Source organism: Balaenoptera ricei, chromosome 17 (assembly GCF_028023285.1).
Source record: "Balaenoptera ricei isolate mBalRic1 chromosome 17, mBalRic1.hap2, whole genome shotgun sequence".
In the NCBI taxonomy this organism is placed as follows: Eukaryota; Metazoa; Chordata; class Mammalia; order Artiodactyla; family Balaenopteridae; genus Balaenoptera; species Balaenoptera ricei.
The window spans coordinates 19,069,901-19,093,523 of NC_082655.1; the positions used below are offsets into that span (position 1 = coordinate 19,069,901).

At 37.1% G+C, this 23,623-nt stretch overlaps 1 protein-coding gene across 5 annotated transcripts in view; it reads right to left on the reverse strand.

Moving 5' to 3' along the window:
* Window positions 1–23,623, reverse strand: part of COL14A1 (collagen type XIV alpha 1 chain) — a 264,099-nt gene that overhangs the window by 167,661 nt on the left and 72,815 nt on the right. For all 5 annotated transcript variants that reach the window (XM_059901421.1, XM_059901422.1, XM_059901423.1 and 2 more), the window contains 4 exons: window positions 10,653–10,808; window positions 9,613–9,732; window positions 7,908–8,072; window positions 5,084–5,245 (listed from right to left, as the gene is read on the reverse strand). In XM_059901421.1, coding sequence (XP_059757404.1) covers window positions 5,084–5,245; window positions 7,908–8,072; window positions 9,613–9,732; window positions 10,653–10,808 — 603 coding nt within the window. The remainder of the gene's footprint in view (window positions 1–5,083; window positions 5,246–7,907; window positions 8,073–9,612; window positions 9,733–10,652; window positions 10,809–23,623) is intronic.

The following is a 23,623-nucleotide window of genomic DNA, read 5'->3' on the forward strand; positions in this document are numbered from 1 at the left end:
TAAATAATGATCAAGGAATCAATCCAAGAAGAAGATACAACAACTGTAAATATTTATGCACCCAACATAGGAGCAACTCAATACATAAGGCAAATGCTAACAGCCATAAAAGGGGAGACTAACAGAACACAACCATAGCAGGGGACATTAACACCCCACTTTCACCAATGGACTGATCATCCAAATTGAAAATAAATAAGGAAACACAAGCTTTAAATGATACATTAAACAAGATGGACTTAATTGATATTTATAGGTCATCCCACTCAAAAACAACAGAATACAATTTCTTTTCAATTACTCATGGAACATTCTCCAGGATAGACCATATCTCGGGCCACAAATCAAGCCTTGGTAAATTTAAGAAAATTGAAATCATATCAAGTATCTTTTCCGACCACAATGTTATGAGATTAGATATCAATTAAAGGGAAAAAATCTGAAAAAAATACAAACACATGTAGGCTAAACAATACACTACTAAATAACCAAGAGACCACTGAAGAAATCAAAGAATAAATCAAAAAAATACCTAGAAATAAATGATAATGAAAATACGACTACCCAAAACCTACAGGATGCAGCAAAAGCGGTTCTAAGAGGGAAGTTTACAGCAATACAATCCTACCTCAAGAAACAAGAAACATCTCAAATAAACAACCAAACCTTATACCTAAAGCAATTATAGAAAGAAGAACAAAAACCCCCAAAGTCAGAAGAAGGAAAGAAATCATAAAGATCAGATCAGAAAGGAAAAAGAAATGAAGGAAACGATAGCAAAGATCAATAAAACTAAAAGCTGGTTCTTTGAGAAGATAAACAAAACTGATAAACCGTTAGCCAGATTCATCAAGAAAAAAGGGAGAAGACTCAAATCAATAGAATTAGAAATGAAAAAGGAGAAGTAACAATGACACTGCAGAAATACAAAGGATCATGAGAGATTACTACAAGCAACTACATGCCAATAATATGGACAACCTGGAAGAAATGGACAAATTCTTAGAAAAGCACAACCTTCCAAGACTGAACCAGGAAGAAATAGCAAATATAAACAGACCAATCACAAGCACTGAAATTGAGACTGTGGTTAAAAATCTTCCAACAAACAAAAGCCCAGGACCAGATGGCTTCACAGGCCAATTCTATCAAACATTTAGAGAAGAGCTAACGCCTATCCTTCTCAAATTCTTCCAAAATATAGCAGAGGGAGGAACACTCCCAAACTCATTCTACAAGGCCACCATCACCCTGATACCAAAAGCAGACAAAGATGCCACAAAAAAAAGAAAACTACAGGCCAATATCACTGATGAACATGGATGCAAAAATCCTCAACAAAATACTAGCAAACAGAACCCAACAGCACATTAAAAGGATCACACACCATGATTAAGTGGGGTTTACCCCAGGAATGCGAGGATTCTTCAAAATAAGCAAATTAATCAATGTGATATTGAAGGATAAAAACCATATGATCATCTCAATAGATGCAGAAAAAGCTTTCGACAAAATTCAACACCCATTTATGATAAAAACCCTCCAGAAAGTAGGCATAGAGGGAACTTACCTCAACATAATAAAGGCTATATATGACAAACCCACAGCCAACATCATTCTCAATGGTGAAAAACTGAAACCAATTACACTAAGATCACGAGCAAGACAAGGTTGCCCACTCTCACTACTATTATTCAACATACTCTTGGAAGTTTTAACCAAAGCAATCAGAGAAGAAAAAGAAATGAAAGAAATCCAAACCGAAAAAGAAGAAGTAAAACTGTTACTGTTTGCAGATGACATGATACTATACATAGAGAATCCTAAAGATGCACCAGAAAACTACTAGAGCTAATCAATGAATCTGGTAAAGTAGCAGGATACAAAATTAATGCACAGAAATCTCTTGCATGCCTATACACTAATGATGAAAAATCTGAAAGATAAATTAAGGAAACACTCCCATTTACAACTGCAACAAAAAGAATAAAATATCGAGGAATAAACCTACCTAAGGAGACAAAAGACCTGTATGCATAAAACTATAAGACACTGATTAAAGAAATTAAAGACAATACAAACACATGGAGAGATATATCATGTTCTTGGATTGGAAGAATCAACATTGTGAAAATGACTATACTACCCAAAGCAATCTACAGATTCCATGCAATCCCTACCAAACCACCAATGGCATTTTTCACAGAACTAGAACAATAAATTTCACAATTTGTATGGAAACACAAAAGACCCCGAATATCCAAAACAATTTTGAGAAAGAAAAACAGAGCTGGAGGAATCAGGCTCCCTGACTTCGGACTATACTACAAAGCTACAGTAATCAAGACAGTACGGTACTGCCAGAAAAAAACAGAAATATAGATCAATGGAACAGGATAGAAAGCCCAGAGATAAACAGACGTGCATGTGGTCACCTTATCTTTGATAAAGGAGGCAAGAATATACAATGGAGAAAAGGCAGCCTCTTCAATAAGTGGTGCTGGGAAAACTGGACAGCTAAATTAATTTCTAAACAGTGAAATTAGAACACTCCCTAACACCATACACAAAAATAAACTCAAAATGTATTAAAGACCTAAATGTAAGGCCAGACACTATAATACTCTTAGAGGAAAACATAGGCAGAACACTCTATGACATAAATCACAGCAAGATCCTTTTTGACCCACCTCCTAGAGTAATGGAAATAAAAACAAAAATAAACAAATGGGACCTGATTTAACTTAAAAGCTTTTGCACAGCAAAGGAAACCATAAACAAGACGAAAAGACAACCTTCAGAATGGGAGAAAATATTTGCAAACGAAGCAAGTGACAAAGGATTAATCTCCAAAATATACAAGCAGCTCATGCAGCTCAATATCAAAAAAACAAACAACCCAATCCAAAAATGGGCAGAAGACCTAAATAGACATTACTCCAAAGAAGATATACAGACTGCCAAGAAACACATTAAAGGATCCTCAACATCACTAATCATTAGAGAAATGTAAATCAAAACCACAAGCGGTATTACCTCACACCAGTCAGAATGGCCATCTTCAAAAAATCTACAAACAATAAATGCTGGAGATGGTGTGGAGAAAAGGGAACCCTCTTGCAGTGTTGGTGGGAATGTAAATTGATACAGCCACTATGGAGAACAGTATGTAGGTTCCTCAAAAAACTAAAACTAGAACTACCATACGACCCAGCAATCCCACTACTGGGCATATACCCTGAGAAAACCATAATTCAAAAAGGGTCATGTACCACAATGTTCATTGAAGCACTATTTACAATAGCCAGGACGTGGAAGCAATCTAAGTGTCCATCAACAGATGAATGGATAAAGAAGATGTGGCGCATACATACAATGGAGTATTACTCGGCCATAAAAAGTAGTGAAATTGAGGTATTTGTAGTGAGGTGGATGGACCTAGAGTCTGTCATACAGAGTGAAGTAAGTCAGAAAGAGCAAAAGAAATACCGTATGCTAACACACATATATGGAATCTAAAAAAAACCCAAAAAGGTTCTGAAGAACCTAGGGGTAGGACAGGAATAAAGATGCTGACGTAGAGAATGGACTTGAGGACATGGGGAGGCAGAAAGGTAAGCTGGGACGAAGTGAGAGAGTGGCATGGACTTATATACACTACCAAATGTAAAATACATAGCTAGTGGGAAGCAGCCACATAGCACAGGGAGATCAGCTCAGGGCTTTGTGACCACCTAGAGGGGTGGGATAGGGAGGGTGGGAGGGAGATGCAAGAGGGAGGAGATATGGGGATATATGTATATGTATAGCTGATTCACTTTGTTATAAAGCAGAAACTAACACACCATGGTAAAGCCGTTATACCCCAATAAAGATGTTAAAAAAATAAATAAATAAAATAAAAATTTAAAAAAAAGAAAATGGGCAAAAGATATGAACAGATGTTTCATCAAAGAGGATATACAAATGCAAATAAGCATGTGAAAAGGTGCTCAACTTCATTAGCTATCAGGAAAATGAAAATTAATACCACAATGAGATAGCACTCCACACCTATCAGAATGACCAAAATAAAATATAGTAACAACAAATGTTAGTGACAATGCATAGAAACTGGATCACATATGTTGCTGGTGGGAATGTAGAATGCTACAGCCACCCTGGAAAATTGTTTGGCAGCCTCTTAATTAAAACTAAGCTACACATGCAATTACAATATGATGAAGCAGTTGCACTCCTGGGCATTATCTTAGAGAAATGAAAACTTATGTTCACAGAAGAACCTATACATGAATGTTCATAGCAGCCTTTTTTGGTAACAGCCCAAAAATGGAAAGAACGCAGATGTTTTTCAATGCGTGAATTGTTAAACAAAGGGTGGTACATCCATACCATGGAATACAACGCAGCAACAAAAAGGAAAGAGCTACTGATATATGCAACTACTTTGACGAATCTCCAGGGAATAACCCTGAGTGAAAAAAGCCAGTCCTCATAAGTTACATGCTGTATAATTCCACTTATATAATATTTCCAAAATGAAAAGTATTTAGAGATGGAGAACAGATTAGTGGTTGCCAGGGGTTAGGAAGATGCTGGGGGAGGGAAGGAATGTGGCTATAGAAGGAAAACAGAAATGGTCCTCATGGTGACGTGAATGTTCTGTATCTTGTCTGTATGAACGTCACTTTCCTGACTGTGATATCGTACTGTAGTTTTGTAATATGTTACCATTGAGGGAAACAGGTAAAATATACATGATCTCTTTCTACATTATTTCTTACAGATTCATGTGAATGCTCAATGATCTCAAAATCCAACATTTATTTAAAAAACAAACAGGATGGTCTAAATGCAACACCATGGAGATATTACCTAGTAATTTAAAGTATCCCTCCCACAAGCCCATGGAACCTACCAATAGACTCCCTTTTCTATTCTGATGATCCCTGTCTTGAGAGCACAAAGGACTGTTTAGTAAGTCAATGTGAAAAATGATAAGAATTTTCATAATCCATGATAGACTTTTGCACAGAGTAATACCCACACGAGCAGAGCAACTGTGTTCTGTCACTCATTGTACCTTTGATCTCCCTGTCCTGTTCTTCCACCCTGGAGCAGACAGTCCTCGTCAGACTCTCCACAACTGTGTGCATCAGGTCAAATTCGGCGACATTGTACACATGAGTGCTGTCTGGTTCAGAGGCGATCTCCTGCAATTCATTCTCATCCGCGTTTTTCACCCCTGGCATTGAGGACAACAGGGAGGGTCATGACGGTCGTGCCCCATTTGAAAAAGCAACTGCAGTGAGCCCGACCTGTTCCCGTCAGTCTCCACCGCAACCAAAGCACCTGTACTTTAAAGAGGCACATCTCATGTCAGATTGTTTTTTAAATTCACTTTCAAAGTCATTTTTATTTTATTTTTAAATTTTTATTATTTTTTGGCCTCACCGCTCGGCATGTGGGATCTTAGTTCCCCAACGAAGGAGCGAACCTGCACTCCCTGCCGTGGAAGGGCTCGTCCTAACCACTGGACCACCAGGGAATTCCCTCAAAATCATTTTTAAATGATTAAGTCTTAATTTTGTTCAGTACATCTTAACAGGAAGATGTATTGATGAAACTAACTTCTGTCTTTCATGAATATTGCAGAAGCAATAGTAATTAAACCAGTACTCTACACTAGCCGAACTTCAGGTTTAAATTTTTATAAAATTAGTTTACTTAAATTGAGACAGAAAATCCTTGGCCCTCTTGGAATTTTCTAGTCTATCTTAGCCATGGATGCTACCAATTAGAGTACGCTTACTATGCCCCAAGCACTTCAGTGTTTTCTATATATTAACACATTTAATCTTCACAACCAGTCCTAAGAGTTTGGCATTACTGTTTCTCCCATTTTACAGATGAGTAAGCTGATGCACAGAGAGGTTGATTCACTTGCTCAAGGAAGCACAACCAGTAAGTATACAGCTGGGGTTTCACCCAGGCAGTCTAGATCCAAAGTCATATGCTCTTATGCTATCTCAAGCTGCCTCTCAGAAGATTACACATTAAAATGAGTAAATATTTACCAGTGAAATTAGAAATAGAAAAAGGGAGGCACAGGATTGGGTTTCATGGGTGTAAAGGTAGATTTCTCTTCCCCAGGCTTCAGTAAACAAGAAGCATTTCTTTAAAAATCCCAGTCATTGCAATTATCTAAGGATGTTAAAAAGAGGTACTATGGAAGCAAGGAAGAGAGATTACCTGGGGCAACATTAATTACTTCTTAGGTGCCCAGCTGTGCCATTTAAGTTATCTGCCAACCTCAACAGATTGAGTAACAAAGCATCAGTTATTTCTGAACTATTTGCTTTAGGGGGTTATAAGATAATAAATACTACTGATTTCCAGGTAATTCCCAGAGAAAAAGTCCAAATCACATCTGAATGAGTTCACTTAAACTCATCCATTCATCATTAACGAGACCACAGAATGGAGAGTAAACACATAAATTAATCCCTTATTAGCTTAAGTCTTCTGTAGGGATTTTCTTTGTTGAACAAAAGGATAGCAAAATAAAAAATAAAAATTAAATCAATCTCTCTAATGTTCCTTGTCTGACGGACCTCTACAATAGCTTTTAAAATGCATAGTTGGATCTGTGTCCACGATAGCAAAATAACAGTGCATGCTGAAGCAATGAGCTTAATGTCAATAATACTTTTCATGGCATTTAGTCAAAACCAACAAGTTTGGATCATTTAAGAATATTCTAGAGAAGATAAGCCCCAAATCTCTCTTTCTCTCTCACCTTTCCAAACAAAACAGTCTGTTGTAAAGAGCACGGAAAAGTGAGGAAATGGTAATCATGACTTGGATGGAATTTGTTCTGTAAGGATTTTTACCTTGTTCATATTTATGCTCCAGCACCCACCAAAATGCCTGCCACCCAGCAAAGAAGCAAATACTTCTCAAATGAAACATTCTATAAACCACATTTTGAGTAACAAATCTAGAAATCAGTTAGAGGAATTGTCTCTATTTTTTTTTTTTTTTTTTTTTTGGTCAGTCTCTACTAAATAGAAGGCCTTCCTATCACCAAAGAAAATGTAAACAATTTAATCAAGAGCAAAATTGCATCAACTAAATATTTTGCAGTTATTCTGAGTGTGTGCCATACATATTCTTCCCACAAACCGATACCTTATAAAGGGTTATATTCAAGGAAATAATACTGCATATCTACAATTCTTTGCTTTCTTAACTACAAGACCTTAATTCCTTGAAAATGATAAATTGGTTTCTCTCTACACTATCAGAGAAGAGATAGCTATAAAGTGATACTAAAGAGAAAAGTCTTGACTAATTAAATGGTAACGAATATGTACCTAACCTTTGCACTTTATACTTTTCACAACATTTTGTGTGTGGTACCTCACCTAGAGATCCTCACACCATAAGATCCATCAGTTCCATCACTTCCATTTTTAATGTAAGGAAGTTGGGCTCAGATCAAATGACTGGCTATGACTAGAGCCAAGGGGGGAAAAGGCCGGGGGGAGGCAGAGGGATAAATTGGGAGATCGGGATTGACATATACACACTACTATCTATAATATAGGTAATTAATAAGGACCTACTGTAGAGCACAGGGAACTCTACTCAATACTCTGTAATGACCTATATGGGAAAAGAATCTAAAAAAGAGTGGATATATGTATATGCATAACTGATCCACTTTGCTGTACAGCAGAAACTAACACAACATTGTAAATCAACTATACTCCAATAAAAAAAAAAAAGACTTGAAAGTGTTCAGGTCTCCTAGCTTTCAGTGGAGTGTACTTTGCATCATATATAGTTTTAAGTGGTTGTGTGTCTGTGTCCATTGTTGAAACAGGACCATAATTAACAAATACCTATGGCAAACAGTTCTACACCAGATTCACGAAGGTTTCTGGATGGTGGAATAATATCATCTTGGGATTTTCCATCTGTGATTAAAATGCCAATTTTGGACACTCCAGTCCTTGCTCCCGCTTCTGGTTTAAAGCTGTTTTCAAAGACGTAGTTCAAAGCAAGACCTAGGAGAAAACAAGAAAAAATAAATACAAACCAACCATCTCTAGTAAAAAGCCTTCCAATTCTGCAAAATGTAACCACAAGATGAGTTACTTAGAAAGTTAAAAGAGTTTTTATTAGATGTGAACTTTCATCTTCATTTTTACAATAAACTATTCTTTGACAGATCCGATGAAAAACTAAAACCCACCAAAACAGAGGTAATAAAAAATAGCTGAATAGTGCATCATTTCAGAAACTAACATTCATAAAGAACATTGAATTCATATCAAATGTATATTGACAGATCTGTGTACAAGAAAATCTAAACCTTTATAATTAAGGATGAAGCAAGAATACCCACACAGAAGCAAATGTCCCAAATATCATCACTACATTTTCAATTTTGTTCATGATGATCTAAAAAAACCCCACAAATTCTCTTTCTCTGTTTTATAGAGGTAGAAGGGGCAGATCTAAGATGATAGTTGAACTCCTGCCTTTTGAGTGTGACACTTTTCACCCAGAAAAAATAAATACCAAATATTGTTATAGGATTTGTGCTTAATAAATTTTTGTTGTATTAACAAAAAACTTGTTAGATTAAACCTCCAACTGGCAAAGCAATTATCAGGATTTCAGTGGTTTACTTAAAATTCAATGACAGCATCTCTATTATTTAAACTGAGCATCCACATTGCGGGCCCACAGAAGGAAATTGCATGTATTAGGGTTAAAACCTGTGATAACCTTTTGTGGTTGGGTCATGGATAACTGTAATCTAAATATTCTTACATTACAGTTGTTCCTTGGTATCCACAGGGGGATTGGTTCTAGGACCCCCTGTGACACCCAAATCCATGGGTACTCATGTCCCTCATATAAAATGGAGTAGTATTTGCATACAACCAACGTGCACCCTCCCGGATACTTTAAGTCATCCCTAGATTACTTATAATACCTAATACAATGTAAATTGTCTGTAAATAGTTACCAGCATACGACAAATTTAAGTTTTGCTTTTGGGAAATTCCTGGAATTTTTTTCCGAATATTTCTGATCCCTGGTTGGTCGAATCTGCAGATGCTAAGGGCCGATTGTACTCATTTATCAAAAATATTGGTGAACCAAAGCTCCATAAATATTTCCATGATAACTACTGATTGAAGAATAAGGGTAAAGAAAATATCTTCCTTGAAAATAGGTAGAAATTTGATCTTATTGGATTGACAGCGTGACTGGAGGAAAAACAGGTGAAGAGGAAGAAAAATGAACTGACAAAGGTTAAGACAGCTACTAAAGCCTGTCAGCGTCAGGGACTGCTCGGTTCTCTTCTAGTTCAACCAAGCCCTTCCTGGGACATTATATTCATATAGCAAAAGGCATGAGATGTCTAGGTTTTAACTCTTAATGCTAGGTTTGAGAAAAGAGCCATCTAAGAACTTTATATGCTAGTTTGGTTTAAAAATACTATGCTAAGACATGCAAAGTGGCACAACGAAGTAATAAAACTATTCTTCAGCAAGATATGTTGCTAAAAATGTGGACTAAACAAAAACATACCTGTTAGTGTATTTCCTCCCTTGTATGGTAGATTTCGGACAGCTTCGATCACCTCATCTTTTGTGCTAAAAGCATTCAAGTGCCATTCTATTCTGGGGTCGCCGCTATACTGTGCAAGACCTGGAAAAGAAAGATGAGAAAGCCCACCCAGAAATGATGGGTTACTCAAAGATCTAGTGGACCATTCAAGAAACTAGAATGACGAAGGGCCTAATCTTCCCAACATTTTTTTCTCTGCCTCGCTAGGTACTTCCAAAATGAGTTCTTGACATCAATTTAAGGAATTTTCAACATAGCTGGGGGCTGAAGGAATGTATATATTTTCTAGCCATCTAGAAGCGAGTACCCAATCAGGTACTTAGCATTTTTTTTTTAAAGTCTGATCATGTTTGTAGAGAAAAGGTCTAGATTTATTTAATATTTTTCATTGAGGTAACATTGGTATATAACATTATACCAGCTTCATGTGTACAACATTATATTTTGACTTCTGTATACATTACAGTGTTTGTTTTTATTCCCAAAGGAATGAGCTTTCTTTATGGCTATTTAGAAGGGAAACTAGGAGACTTTATATAATAAAATGGATATGTTGCTCAATGATTTACACCTTTTTTTTTTTGCTTTTTATCTCAGCTAGAATTAATTTGGCAAAGATTATCTTGTACTATAAAACATTTTCCAATTGTTAAACATTTCACTGGATTCAGCTGTGTTTTTAATAAATAAAAAGAAAACTTTTACCCAATAAATTCTTAAACAAATGGCAACTTTAAAATTATTATTATTATTATTAGGCAGAGAAGATTTTGGCTTTCTAGAAAATTGAAATGTGTTCAATAGTTAATTGAGTGACACTGTCATTGCAAAAATTAGTAGAAATAAATATTTATTGACGCAAACTTGCCCTTTTAGGAATATCACTATTGTTAAACCTGTAATTCTGAAAACCATTTGGTAAAGAATCTTTGAAATTTCTTAAGAAGCTTCCTGGTGGTTTTACACTGGCAGCAGACTGCTGTTAATGGTAGAAGATGTACCAATTCGTGTCTTCTCAGAGCCCACGTCGAATGCTGTAACCAGGTTTTCCAAAAAAGACCGAACCAGTCTGAAGTTGAATCTTCCAATACTCCATGAGCCATCAACCAGGATTACAATATCAGCAATAGCTGGAGTTTGACAGAAAAACTTCACTTCTGCAAAGTACAGACCAAAAAAGTATCTGTGTTACTGTTGGAACTTTTAAAAGAGTGAGTTTATTTTAAGTCTTTCAGATAATTTGGTGCTAAGAATACAATAAAGTTTCCATTAAAGCAACCATATTTTTATAACCGTTCTTTTAAATGCATTTTTACCAGGAAATAAAAATGTGGTAACAGCTGGCAGCGGAGCCAATGCTCTGGAAATAGCAAAACACTGGCAGGTTCACACCATCTTGGCAACTCAAGCCTTCTGCGTATTTTAAAAAGTAGTGTCTGTGCAAAAGCATCCAGTTTTGGGTTTTAGTCTGTAGCTTCTTTCCAGGAAAGGTCTTAGCAACACCCGTGTAGGAGAGTCAACAGGGATGGGAAGATAACCAGGAAGCAGAGAGGCGGCTCTCCCATTCTGATAAGTCTATGCTAGAGGAAGTCAGTCATAAGAGAAGAAAACATGGGCTTCCTGAATTCAAGGAAAAGGCAGGGCCGTGCATTTAATCTAAGAAAGGTACACAGACCTTTGCTAAAATAGGAAGGGTTTGTGGAAGAAGAAAATTGGAAAAGAGCCCAAGAATTTCCCCCAATTCAAATATTTTTACATATTGTGTCTATCTGACAGTAAGATTTTATCCCTAAAAGTCATTTAAGTAATTGATTTTTTAAATTAAGTTTCAGAATAAGGATCTAGAAAAGGATGCCTGGTGACTGGAGTGGCACTCCCTTAAGCTTTGCCCTCAGGGAAAGTCTTAGCCCACAGTGACTGCGGGCAAGAGGCGAAGGGCAAACAGCTGTCCTTGCAATAAAGGGGGTAGGTCTGTGCTGGATGAGGTGAAAACCACCACTTACATTCACACAGAGCCAGAATACTAGAGTATTCTTAATGGGTTTAAGAATCCTTAAAAATGTCACAGTATTGTCAGTATCTTTACCAGCAGTGCTTTTTACTGCAGTTTGTGCTTCCCAAAGGATGGCTTAACTTTGCTGAATTTTCATATTAGGACTGGAGATCAGGAATATTGTGTGTGTATACGTGTCCATGTCAACTTCTTGAAATGCCCAGCAAATCCCTACTTTGCTTTCTAACATTAAAATGACAAAAAAACAGAATTTAAAATATAATTTATGTAGTGAAAAGCAAAATAAAGAAGTGTTCATAAATAAATTGAATATATTTTTTCCTGGGGGGGAAATAGTTGAACTACTATGTTTAATATATATCTCAGTTTAATATATATCTCTGTACCTACTGGCCACATTTAGTTAAAACGATCTTGGATCTTGGTTTTTTTCACATTCGTGGAATACCTAGATCCTTTTACCAGATGGGGAAAAAATGTATTTGTCAAGGAAATACTCAGATACTCATTATGTAAGCTAAACAATACAGCTCAATCCGAAGTTTATATATTACATTTTTGGGCACCAAATCTCTCTTCCTTAATGACCAAATACAAAGCCACCACTAACTTAGGAGTCAGCTCTCTGTACCACACTAAAAAGTTCTAAAACAGAACAATGCAAGAAGTCATGGGGTAGAAATTAGTTTGTGCTTTGGAAATAATCAGGGAAAATTAAAGTCTTAAGAAGCTTTAAGAATCTATTTCTCTCAATTTTTATGGGGAAACTGACCTGAAATGAAAAGTAGTTTTCTTTTTCTTCCAAAACTATTGGGGATATTATTTCACTTTTTAATTTAAAATTTTTTTAATTGTTTGGGTACACTGCAGACAGGATCTTAGAAAGGGAGCAGTTTCTCTTTGCTTACTTAGAAGAGGGCTATGAAAACTGATATTTTCCATTTTAAAATTGTTTCCAATAAAAATATTCTGTTAACTCAGCTCTTTCAAGTCATTTTGACTTGGAGATAAAAATTCTAGATATCTCCAAAGTAAGATAGAAAATTAATTGAATAGAAATTAGAATACTGATAAATTTAGTGATATTAAATTTTTTTAAGTTGTTCATCAAAAGACACCTTAAATAAAATAAAAAGATAAGTTATGACTGGAAGAAGACATGTACAATGTAAAAAATTGAAAAAGAATCAGCATCAAGAATACATAAATCCAAAAAAAAAAAAAAAGAATACATAAATCCATAAAAAACCATGAATAGATACTTCAGAGAATAGGAAATATATAATATGGTTAACAAATGAATGAAGAGAATGTTTAACTACATTGGTGATCACAATAATAAAAAAATCAAGATCACGATGAGGTACAATTTGTACTCATTCAACTGGAAAAAAATAAATTTAATAGCATTTATGATTACTCTAAAGATAATGAAATATTTAGGTATATATTTAAAACATGTGCAAGATCTGTGTGCTGCAAATTACACTACTGATAGAAGTCAAAGAAGACATAAACCAATGGAGAAGTCTACCATATTCATGGACAGGAAGACTGAACATAGTACAGATGTCAATTATCCCCAAATTGATCTATAGGTTTAATGCAATTCCTATCAAAATCCCAGAAAGGCTTTCTTAAGACATAGACAAGCTTATTCTAAAATTTATATGGGAAGGCATAGACCCCAGAATAGTTTTTTTAGAAGTCATGACAAAGAAGAATAACATGGAAGGAATCATTTTACTGGGTATTCACCCTACTTACTGTAAATAAGTAATGGGTATTTCAGAGGGTTAGACACACACATCAATGAAAAACAATAGAAAAGCCAAAATAGACCCATACAAATATGCTCAACTATATGATTTTATAACTAAATATGATTTTAGACAAACGTTCAAAAGTACTTCAACAGATGGTGCGAGAGCAACTGGATATCCATGAAAGAAAGAAGAAAGAAAGGAAAGAAAGGAAGGAAAGAAAGGAAGAAAGGAAGGAAAGAAAGGAAGAAAGAAAGAAAGAAAGATAGAAAGAAAGAAAGAGAGGGAGGGAGGGAGGAAGGGAGGAAGGGAGGGAGGGAGGAAGGAAGGAAGGGAGGAAGAAAGAAAGAAAAAAAGAAAGAAAGAAACTTGACCTAAACCCTATACTTTATACCAAAATTAATTCAAAGTGGATCATCAACTTAAATGTGAAAAGTAAAATTATAAAGCTTTTAGGAAAAAAGTAGAAGAAAATCTTTGGAATGTACGGCTAGAAGAAGAGTTCTTGGAATCGACACCAAAAGTACAAACACATAAAAAGAAAGTTTGATAAACTGGACTTCATCAAAATAAAATACTTTTGCTATGTGAAAGCTCATATGAAGAAGATGAAAAGACAAGCTATAGACTGGGAGAAAGTATTTGCAAACCACACACTCAGCAAAGGATTAGTATCTAGGTTACATAAAGAACTCTCAAAACTCACAGGTAAATAAAAACCAAACAATCCAATTAGAAAATGGGTAAAACCTGAACAAATATTTCATCAAAGAAGGTACACAGATGGCAAATAATCACATGAAAAGATATTCAACATCATTAACCATCAGGAAAATGCAAATTAAAAGCACAATGAGATTTCACTGTACACACCTATCAAAATGGCTAAAATAGAACATAGTGACAACAAATGCTGGCATGTATGTATAGAAACGGTATCACTCACACTTTGCTCATGGGAATATAAAATGGTACAACCACTCTGAAAACAGTTTGGCAGCTTCCTTAAAAAGTATACAAAAAATTACCATACAATCCAGCTATTACACTCTTGGACACATTCCAGAGAAGTGAAAACTTACATTCAGACAAAAACTGCACACAAATGTTCATAGCAATTTGATTCATAACAGCCAAACACTGACATTAGTCCAATTAATTATTTTAAATGAAATAAATTCTTTTTGCCGTCAATATTGTATTTAAAGTTAAACCAAAGGAGCAGAGGAAATGAATTCTTGAACTGTATTTTAATTCAGCTCTTGGCTTAACATGAACTTTATCTAAAATGCAATTCTGAAAATACAGGTAGTACCAAAAAAAAAAAAAAAAGCTAGGCAGCTGACCACAATTGAAGGAAAGCACCCAATACATGGGCTACATCACAAATAAAAACAACACTCTGAATGTCACAGATTGAATCAGAAGGAACAATTCCCATTATGCCGTACACCAACTGTAGGTACAAGATAAGGAGGTCCAAAGAAACTAACAATTTCATATCTGAAAGTTATGTACATCGTTAGATTAAACATTATGCCCGGGGCTTCCCTGGTGGCGCAGTGGTTGAGAGTCTGCCTGCCAATGCAGGGGACACGGGTTCGAGCCCTGGTCTGGGAGGATCCCGCGTGCCGCGGAGCGGCTGGGCCCGTGAGCCACAATTGCTGAGCCTGCGCGTCTGGAGCCTGTGCTCCGCAACAAGAGAGGCCAATAGTGAAAGGTCCGCGCACCGCGATGAAGAGTGGCCCCCACTTGCCGCAGCTGGAGAGAGCCCTCGCACAGAGATGAAGACCCAACACATCCATAAATAAATAAATAAAAATTAAAAAAAAAAAAAAAAAAAAAAAAACATTATGCCCTCTACACTTACCTACTGACTTAGTCCTCATAACAGCTCTATAAGACAGGTATCATTATCAGTCCCATTTGCAGCCGAAAAATATGATATACATGTGCTGTGTGATTTGCCCAGAGTGCCACCCAGTGAAGAGGCAAAGCTTTGATTTGAACCCAGGTAATACATCTCCAAAATCTATGCTCTTAACCACAGGATATACTGACTTCAATAAGGTCCCTACATTACATCAATTTAGAAAGCAGGGGGAAAAGTCTCTAATATGAGGCAGTGTCACCCCAGCACTTGCCCCTGCTGTGTCCACAGGTAGTATGTGCCATTTGCAAGCATCACTGTCTAGATAACTTTTTTCCCTCCCAAATGTATGCACTTAGCACTTAAGTAGCCCACATGACAAGTGTCCCTTTTACTATAGTTTTACACCAATTTTACTGTGTTACTGACATCATGAGAAAATTTTATGTTGAAAATACAAGTTAATTCAAGGAATCTGAATTAGTATAAATCAGTCTACACTAAACCTATGTATATTAATTTCATATTAACTAATTTCCTGTATGAAATTTACTTATTAAAAATGTGTCTATTTAATATTTACTATATCCCAAGCACTCTTCTGGGCAACCGAGAATACAATTAAGTTCCTACCTTCCAGCAGCTTAAATTCTTAGTGAGAGGAAACAGATTAACAAAACAACATAATTTCAGATTTTTTTTTTTTTTTTTTTTTATAAATAAGCTTTTTTGTGTGTGTACATGGCACTACAGTTACTCTTTTATTTATTTATTTATTTATTTATGGCTGTGTTGGGTCTTCATTTCTGCGCGAGGGCTTTCTCTAGTTGTGGCAAGTGGGGGCCCCTCTTCATCGCAGTGCGCGGGCCTCTCCCTGTCGCGGCCTCTCTTGTTGCGGGGCACAGGCTCCAGACGCGCAGGCTCAGTAGTTGTGGCTCACGGGCCTAGTTGCTCCGCGGCATGTGGGATCTTCCCAGACCAGGGCTCGAACCTGTGACCCCTGCATTGGCAGGCAGATTCTCAACCACTGCGCCACCAGGGAAGCCCTCAGATTTTTAAAAGAGCTTTATAGAAATAAACAGAGTGATATAAAGAGTAGTGGTGTGGGGGGACTTTGGAGGTGCTACTTTAGTTAGAATGGTATGAAATTACCATTTAAAGTCTCCTTTTTATATCATAGTATTCCTTTTGTTCTAATGACATTCAAATTAAAGATGTAATTATAGTTAATATAGAAATATTTACAATGTATTTATGGAGAAGGGTATTCACCAACTTAGTTAATTAAAATAGAAAAGGGAGAATTGACAGAAGCAGCCTTTTTCTGCCAGGTAAACTCCTATTCATCCTTCAAAACCCAGGTTACACTCCACCAACTCCAAGAAGCTCTTCCAACAGTCCTCAGATGGGACTCATTACCTGCTCCTCTTTACTGTCTCTGCATTTGTACATGGTTTATTGTACTCAGAACACTGGGCTATTATAATTTGTTTCCATTTCTATCTCCCTGACTAGACAGAACTCTTTGAGAAGTGAGGGATTTGTGTCTTATGTTTTTATCCCCTTTGGCTGAGATCTCGGCACATAGTACATCAATAAATATAAAGTACACTGACTTGTATTGTTAAAAAAGACTCCCTCCTTTCACATAATTCATACCTACAGCACGGCACTAGAAAAATGAACCATGTTGGCTCAATTAAATGTGGTCTCTCCTCTTGCCCTGCCACCCTACCACACTGGAAAAGTGGATTACGGTTATTTAGGGATCAGGGAGATTGTATCAGGTTTGCCTGTCTTCCTTGATATTTTCCCAATGCCAGAGGCAAAGCTAAATGAAAGGGGAGCACATAATATTTTTACTCACATTATCTTAATATGCACTCAGAAAATCTCGTGATCATTTTCACCACAACTGGTCTGATACATTTAGTGGCTCTGAATTATTTTTCTCAGTGCCACTAGCAAAATATCCAGCTAGGCCACTCATTAACCATGACATTTGAAGGAAAACTGTGGTCACAGAACAATTTCTCACTTAAGTCTCTGGTAAGGTTGAGTTCAAGTTTCTAAACTAAGAGCTTGCTTCCAAGACTGGCTTCAGACACATCCCTGAGGATTTTTTGTTTTTTAAGAGTTAACATCATTTTACATTTGCAAAGAGCTCAGTGGTTCTAAAAGGATTTTTCAATACATTGGCATATTCTGATTCTTACAACATTCTTGTGGGGAGCCACGATTGTCCTCAATTTTCAGAAAATGAAATTGAGCTTCAGAGAGACAAGTGAACAGTTCAGGCAGAGCCAGGACTGGACACCAGGTCTTGTAAAGGTTTGGTTGCCTCTTCCATCATACCATGCTACTAGCACCGTAGAAGACCTCCTCACATAATGCAACATGGGTGGCCACTAGTTATCTGTCATATTAATGTTACAAGCTGTCCATCGATCAGAAGGGGAGGGCGTCCCTGGTGGCGCAGTGGTTAAGAATCCTCCTGCCAATGCAGGGGACATGGGTTTGAGCCCTGGTCTGGGAAGATCCCACATGCTGCGGAGCAACTAAGCCCGTACGCCACAACTACTGAGCCTGCGTTCTAGAGCCCACGAGCCACAACTACTGAAGCCCACACGCCTAGAGCCCGTGCTCCGCAACACGGAGCCACCACACAGCAACGAAGAGCAGCCCCCGCTCGTTGCAACTAGAGAAAGCCCGCGCGCAGCAACAAAGACCCAACTCAGCCAAAAATAAATAAATAATTTTTTTTTTTTAAAGGAAGGGGAGCAGGGGGTTCATTTCAGTCGTATTCAGAGTCGACATTAATCAGAGGGCGCTTAGCGCTCATTTAGCCCACTCTTCCTGGAGACGTACATTTTAAAGCATCCCTGACAGATGACTATCCTATCTAAAACAGCACTCCCCATCACCCTCTTCCCTTATTCTGTTTTATTTTTCTTTGTAGAGCTTCTTACTTCCTAGAAATATACTATATAGTGTGATGCTTAATTTTATATGTCAACGTGATTGGTCCATGGGGTTCTTGGACATTTGATCAAATATTATTCTTTGTTTGGGAGGGTGCTTCTGGATGAGATGAACATATGAATCCACAGACTGAGTAAAGCAGATTGCCTTCTCTAATGTAGTTAGTCCTCATTCAATTGATTGAAGACCTGAATAGAACAAAAAGGGAACTGCTCCTGCCTGACTGCCTTGATTGGAACATCGGACTCAAAACTGACACACTGGCTCTTCTTGGGTCTTGAGCCTGCCAGTTCTCAGATGGGAACTCACCCCATCGGCTCTCCTGGGTCTCCAGCTTGCTGACTGCAGATCTTGGGACTTCTTAGCCCCCATAATCATGTGAGCCAATTCCTTATAATAAATCTTTTTCTATATTTATATATATCCTATTGGTTCTGCTTCTCTGGAGAACCCTGACTAACACATATAGTTATTTATTTATTGACTGCAGCAGATACTTTTCATTGTTTCCTTTTTTTTTAAATAATAAAAAGATCTCCCATTTAGTGACTGCTTTTATCAGATGCTTTGCATCTGTCTTTTCCATTTAAGCCTGATATTAATCCTATAAGATAGGTGTCCTTTTCACTCCATTGAAAAAGAAAGGTTAAGTAACTAGAACCTTTCTTCTTCAATGGAGTGAAAAGGACACCTATCTTATAGGATTAATAACTTGCCTATCATCACACACTAAGCAGGTAGAAAAGCTGGAATTCAAATCCAGGACTGACTCCAAAGCCTGAACCATTTAGCTATTGTGCTATTCAACTCCTATGACAGAAGAGAAGAAAAGTATTTGAAAGGAAGGAAGCGAGAAAGGAAGGGAAGAAGGAATGGGGAAAGAAGGAGAAGGAGGGAGGGAGAGAAAGAAAGAAGGGAAGGAAAAGAGGAAGGCAGGAAGAAGGAGGGAAGGAGGGAGGGAATGAAGAAAGGAAGGAAGGGAGGGAGGGAGGAAGAAAGGAAAGATTGCTAAGCCTTGTCATTAAAGAAAGCATGAAATCAGAGACATACTTGTCTTATATCCAACTTGGGGTGAATAACACCGTGACAACTTGAAGGCACATGAAGCCCAATCTCTGAACCATAGTCAAAGGAACATTTCTTCTGTCACTCAGAGCTCTGCATCTTAAAATTAACTGACAATCCTGTAAACGTGACATTCATTACATTTCTCCTCTGCTCATAAACTGTAAGAGACTGGGAGAAGACATGATAGCTGTCTTCAAATATTTAAAGGGCTGTCATACAGAAGGGGGATTAGGAGTGTTCTGTATGCCCACAAGGAGACAGATTTCAACTCAACTCAAGAAAGAACTTTCTAACAGTCAAGATTTCCAGAGACCGCTGCCTTGAGAAATAGTGAGAGCTCTGTCGATGAAAGCAGATGCTCGTCAACCTTTGATGATGTGGCTGAAAAGCCTCAACCTCTCAACTGGTCGAACTACATGGACCTTAAAGTTACCTTCCAACTCCAAATTTTAAGATTATTTCTTCCCTCCCCCACCTACCAAACTGAGCCTAAAATATTCATTGGGTTCTTCAAAGCTCTCCATAATTCAACTCCACTTGACCTGTCCATATTGATTTCTCACTTCATCCCAGTACAATTACTTTTCTTTCCCCCAACAACATTCTCATCTCTGAGACCTCTGACTCAATTTTTATCCTCTCTGCCCACCGCCATTTCTTCCTATCTAACCTCTCCATACTCTACCTACCACAACACCAGACACCGAAAACAGGTTTTATTTCCTTTGAAAATATACAGTCCTTTTAAAATACTTGTAGAGAAAGTCTGTCCTAAAATTTTATTTGTACAATGACCTGGTTATTATTTCCTGACTTTCATAAGTTCAGGCTGACCCAAGAGAGGCTATTTTGCCTGACCACCTCTATTTAGACACAAAGCTTATTCAGGAGCCGGTATATTACATTCACATGTATTCTCAGCTCTGTATATAGTATTACGTGATTTGGCTTTATGTTTACTTTAGTTGTCCATGGTGATTTTCTGAAAACATGCAATAACTCAATCATCCCTGTTATTCCAATTCATCAATAACAAACAGAACCTGACATTTTGAAGTTTCTAAGGCTGAAACACCTGCTTTATTTGATACTGTCAGCCCTGCAGGTATAGAAACAAGATGTTTAATAAAAAATTCTTAGACAAGAAGGAAGGTATCAATCAGATGAGCCCAAGCATTGCTACCGGAAACAGCCTCTGCCAAGATCTGTAAACAGTGCTCATAGCTGTAAAATACCTGATTTAACAGAAAGATATATCACAAGCTTTTTTTAAAATGAGGACATTTGCCACAGCCTGAGTGAGCCAGAGCACCCTAATCAGCTGCTACTTTAACCCCGTCCTGTCTGAGCGGGGAACAGACGCTCTCAGGTGACCTACACACAGAGGTGGGCGAAATCCAAAGCTGAACCCCAGGAGCTGTGAGAACAAAGAAGAGAAAGGGAAATTTCTCCCAGCAGCCTCAGGAGCAGCAGATTAAACCTCCACAATCAACTTGATGTACCCTGCATCTGTGGGATACCTGAATAGACAATGAATCACCCCAAAATTGAGGCGGTGGACTTTGGGAGCAACTGTAGACTTGGGGTTTGATTTCTGCATCTAATTTGTTCCTGGTTTTATGTTTATCTTAGTTTAGTATTTAGAGTTTACTATCATCGGTAGATTTGTTTATTGATTTGGTTGGTCTCTTGCTTTTTTTTTTCATATATATATATATATATATATGTATATATATATATATATTTTCCTTTTTCACTTTTGTGAGTGTGTATGTGTATGCTTCTTTGTGTGATTTTGTCTGTACACATTTGCTTTTACCATGTGTCCTAGGATTCTGTCTGTCCATTTGTTATTTTTCTTTTTGTTGTTTTTTGTAGTACAGTTTTAGCACTTATCATTGGTGGATTTGTTTATTGGTTTGGTTGCTCTCTTCTTTCTTTCTTTCTTTTATTTAAATTACTTTTAATTTTAAATTTTTAATAATATATGTTTTTTTATTTTAATAACTTTATTTTAATTAACTTTATTTTATTTTAATACCCTTATTTTTTTTTTCTTTTTGTTCTTTTTTTCCTCCCGTTTATTCTGAGCCGTGTGGATGACAGGGTCTTGATGCTCTGCTGGGGGTCAGGCCTGAGCCTCTTAGGTGGGAGAGCTGAGTTCAGGACAATGGACCACCAGAGACTTCCCGGCCCCTTGTAATATCAAACGGCGAAAGCTCTCCCACAGATCTCAACCTCAATGCTAAGACCCAGCTCCACTCAATGACCAGCAACCTACAGTGCTGGACACCCCGTGCCAAACAACTAACAAGACAAGAATACAACAACACCCATTAGCAGAGAGGCTGCCTAAAATCTTAATAAGTTCACAGACACCACAAAACACACCACAGGACACAGTCCTGCCCACCAGAAAGAAAAGATCTAGCCTCATCCACCAGAACACAGGCACCAGTCCCCTCCATCAGGAAGCCTACACAACCCACTGAACCAACCTTAGCCACTGGGGGCAGACACCAAAAACAACGGGAACTACGAACCTGCAGTCTGTGAAAAGGAGACCCCAAACACAGAAAGTTAAGAAAAATGAGAAGACAGAGAAAAACACAGCAGATGAAGGAGCAAGGTAAAAATGCACCAGACCAAACAAATGAAGAGGTAATAGGCAGTCTACCTGAAAAAGAATTCTGAGTAATGATAGTAAAGATCCAAAATTTTGGAAATAGAATGGAGAAAATACAAGAAACATTTAACAAGGACCTAGAAGAACTAAAGAGCAAAGAAATAATGATGAACAAGATAATAAATGAAATTAAAAATTCTCTAGAAGGAATCAGTAGCAGAATAAATGAGGCAGAAGAACAGATAAGTGACCCGGAAGATAAAATAGTGGCAATAACTACTGCAGAGCAGAATAAAGAAAAAAGAATGAAAACCTCTGGGACAACATTAAACGCACCAACATTCGAATTATAGGGGTCCCAGAAGAAGAAGAGAAAAAAAAAGGGACTGAGAAAATATTTGAAGACTTCCCTAATATGGGTAAGGAAATAGTCAGTCAAGTTCAGGAAGCGCAGAGAGTCCCATACAGGATAAATCCAAGGAGAAACACACCAAGACACATATTAACCAAACTATCAAAAATTAAATACAAAGAAACAATATTAAAAGCAGCAAGGGAAAAGCAACAAATAACATACAATGGAATTCCCATAAGGTTAACAGCTGATTTCTCAGCAGAAACTCTGCAAGCCAGAAGGGAGTGGCAGGACATATTTAAAGTGATGAAAGGGAAAAACTTAACAACCAACTCACAACCAAGATTACTCTATCCAGCAAGGATCTCATTCAGATTCGATGGAGAAATTAAAACCTCTACAGACAAGGAAAAGCTAAGAGAATTCAGCATCACCAAACCAGCTCTACAACAAATGCTAAAGGAACTTCTCTAGGCAGGAGACACAGAGAAGGAAAAGACCTACAATAGCAAACCCAAAACAATTAAGAAAATGGTAATAGGAACATACATATCAATAACTACCTTAAATGTAAATGGACTAAATGTTCTAACCAAAAGACACAGACTGGCTGAATGGATACAAAAACAAGACCTATATATATGCTGTCTACAAGAGACCCACTTCAGACCTAGGGACACATACAAACTGAAAGTGAGGGGATGGAAAAAGATATTCCATACAAATGGCAATCAAAAGAAAGCTGGAGTAGCAATTCTCATATCAGACAAAATGGACTTTAAAATAAAGACTATTACAAGAGACAAAGAAGGACACTACATAATGATCAAGGGATCAATCAAAGAAGAAGATATAAAAATTGTAAATATTTATGCACCAAACATAGGAGCACCTCAATACATAAGGCAAACACTAACAGCCATAAAAGGGGAAATTGACAGCAACACAATAATACTAGGGGACTTTAACACCCCACTTTCACCAATGGACCGATCATCCAAAATGAATATAAATAAGGAAACACAAGCTTTAAATGATACATTAAACAAGATGGACTTAACTGATACTTATAGGACATTCCATCCAAAACCAACAGAATACACTTTCTTCTCAAGTGCTCATGGAACATTCCCCAGGATAGATCATATCTTGGGTCACAAATCAAGCCTTGGTAAATTTAAGAAAATTGAAATCATATCAAGTATCTTTCCCAAACACAATGCTATGAGACTAGATATCAATTACAGGAAAAAACTGTAAAAAATACAAACACATGGATGTTAAACAATACACT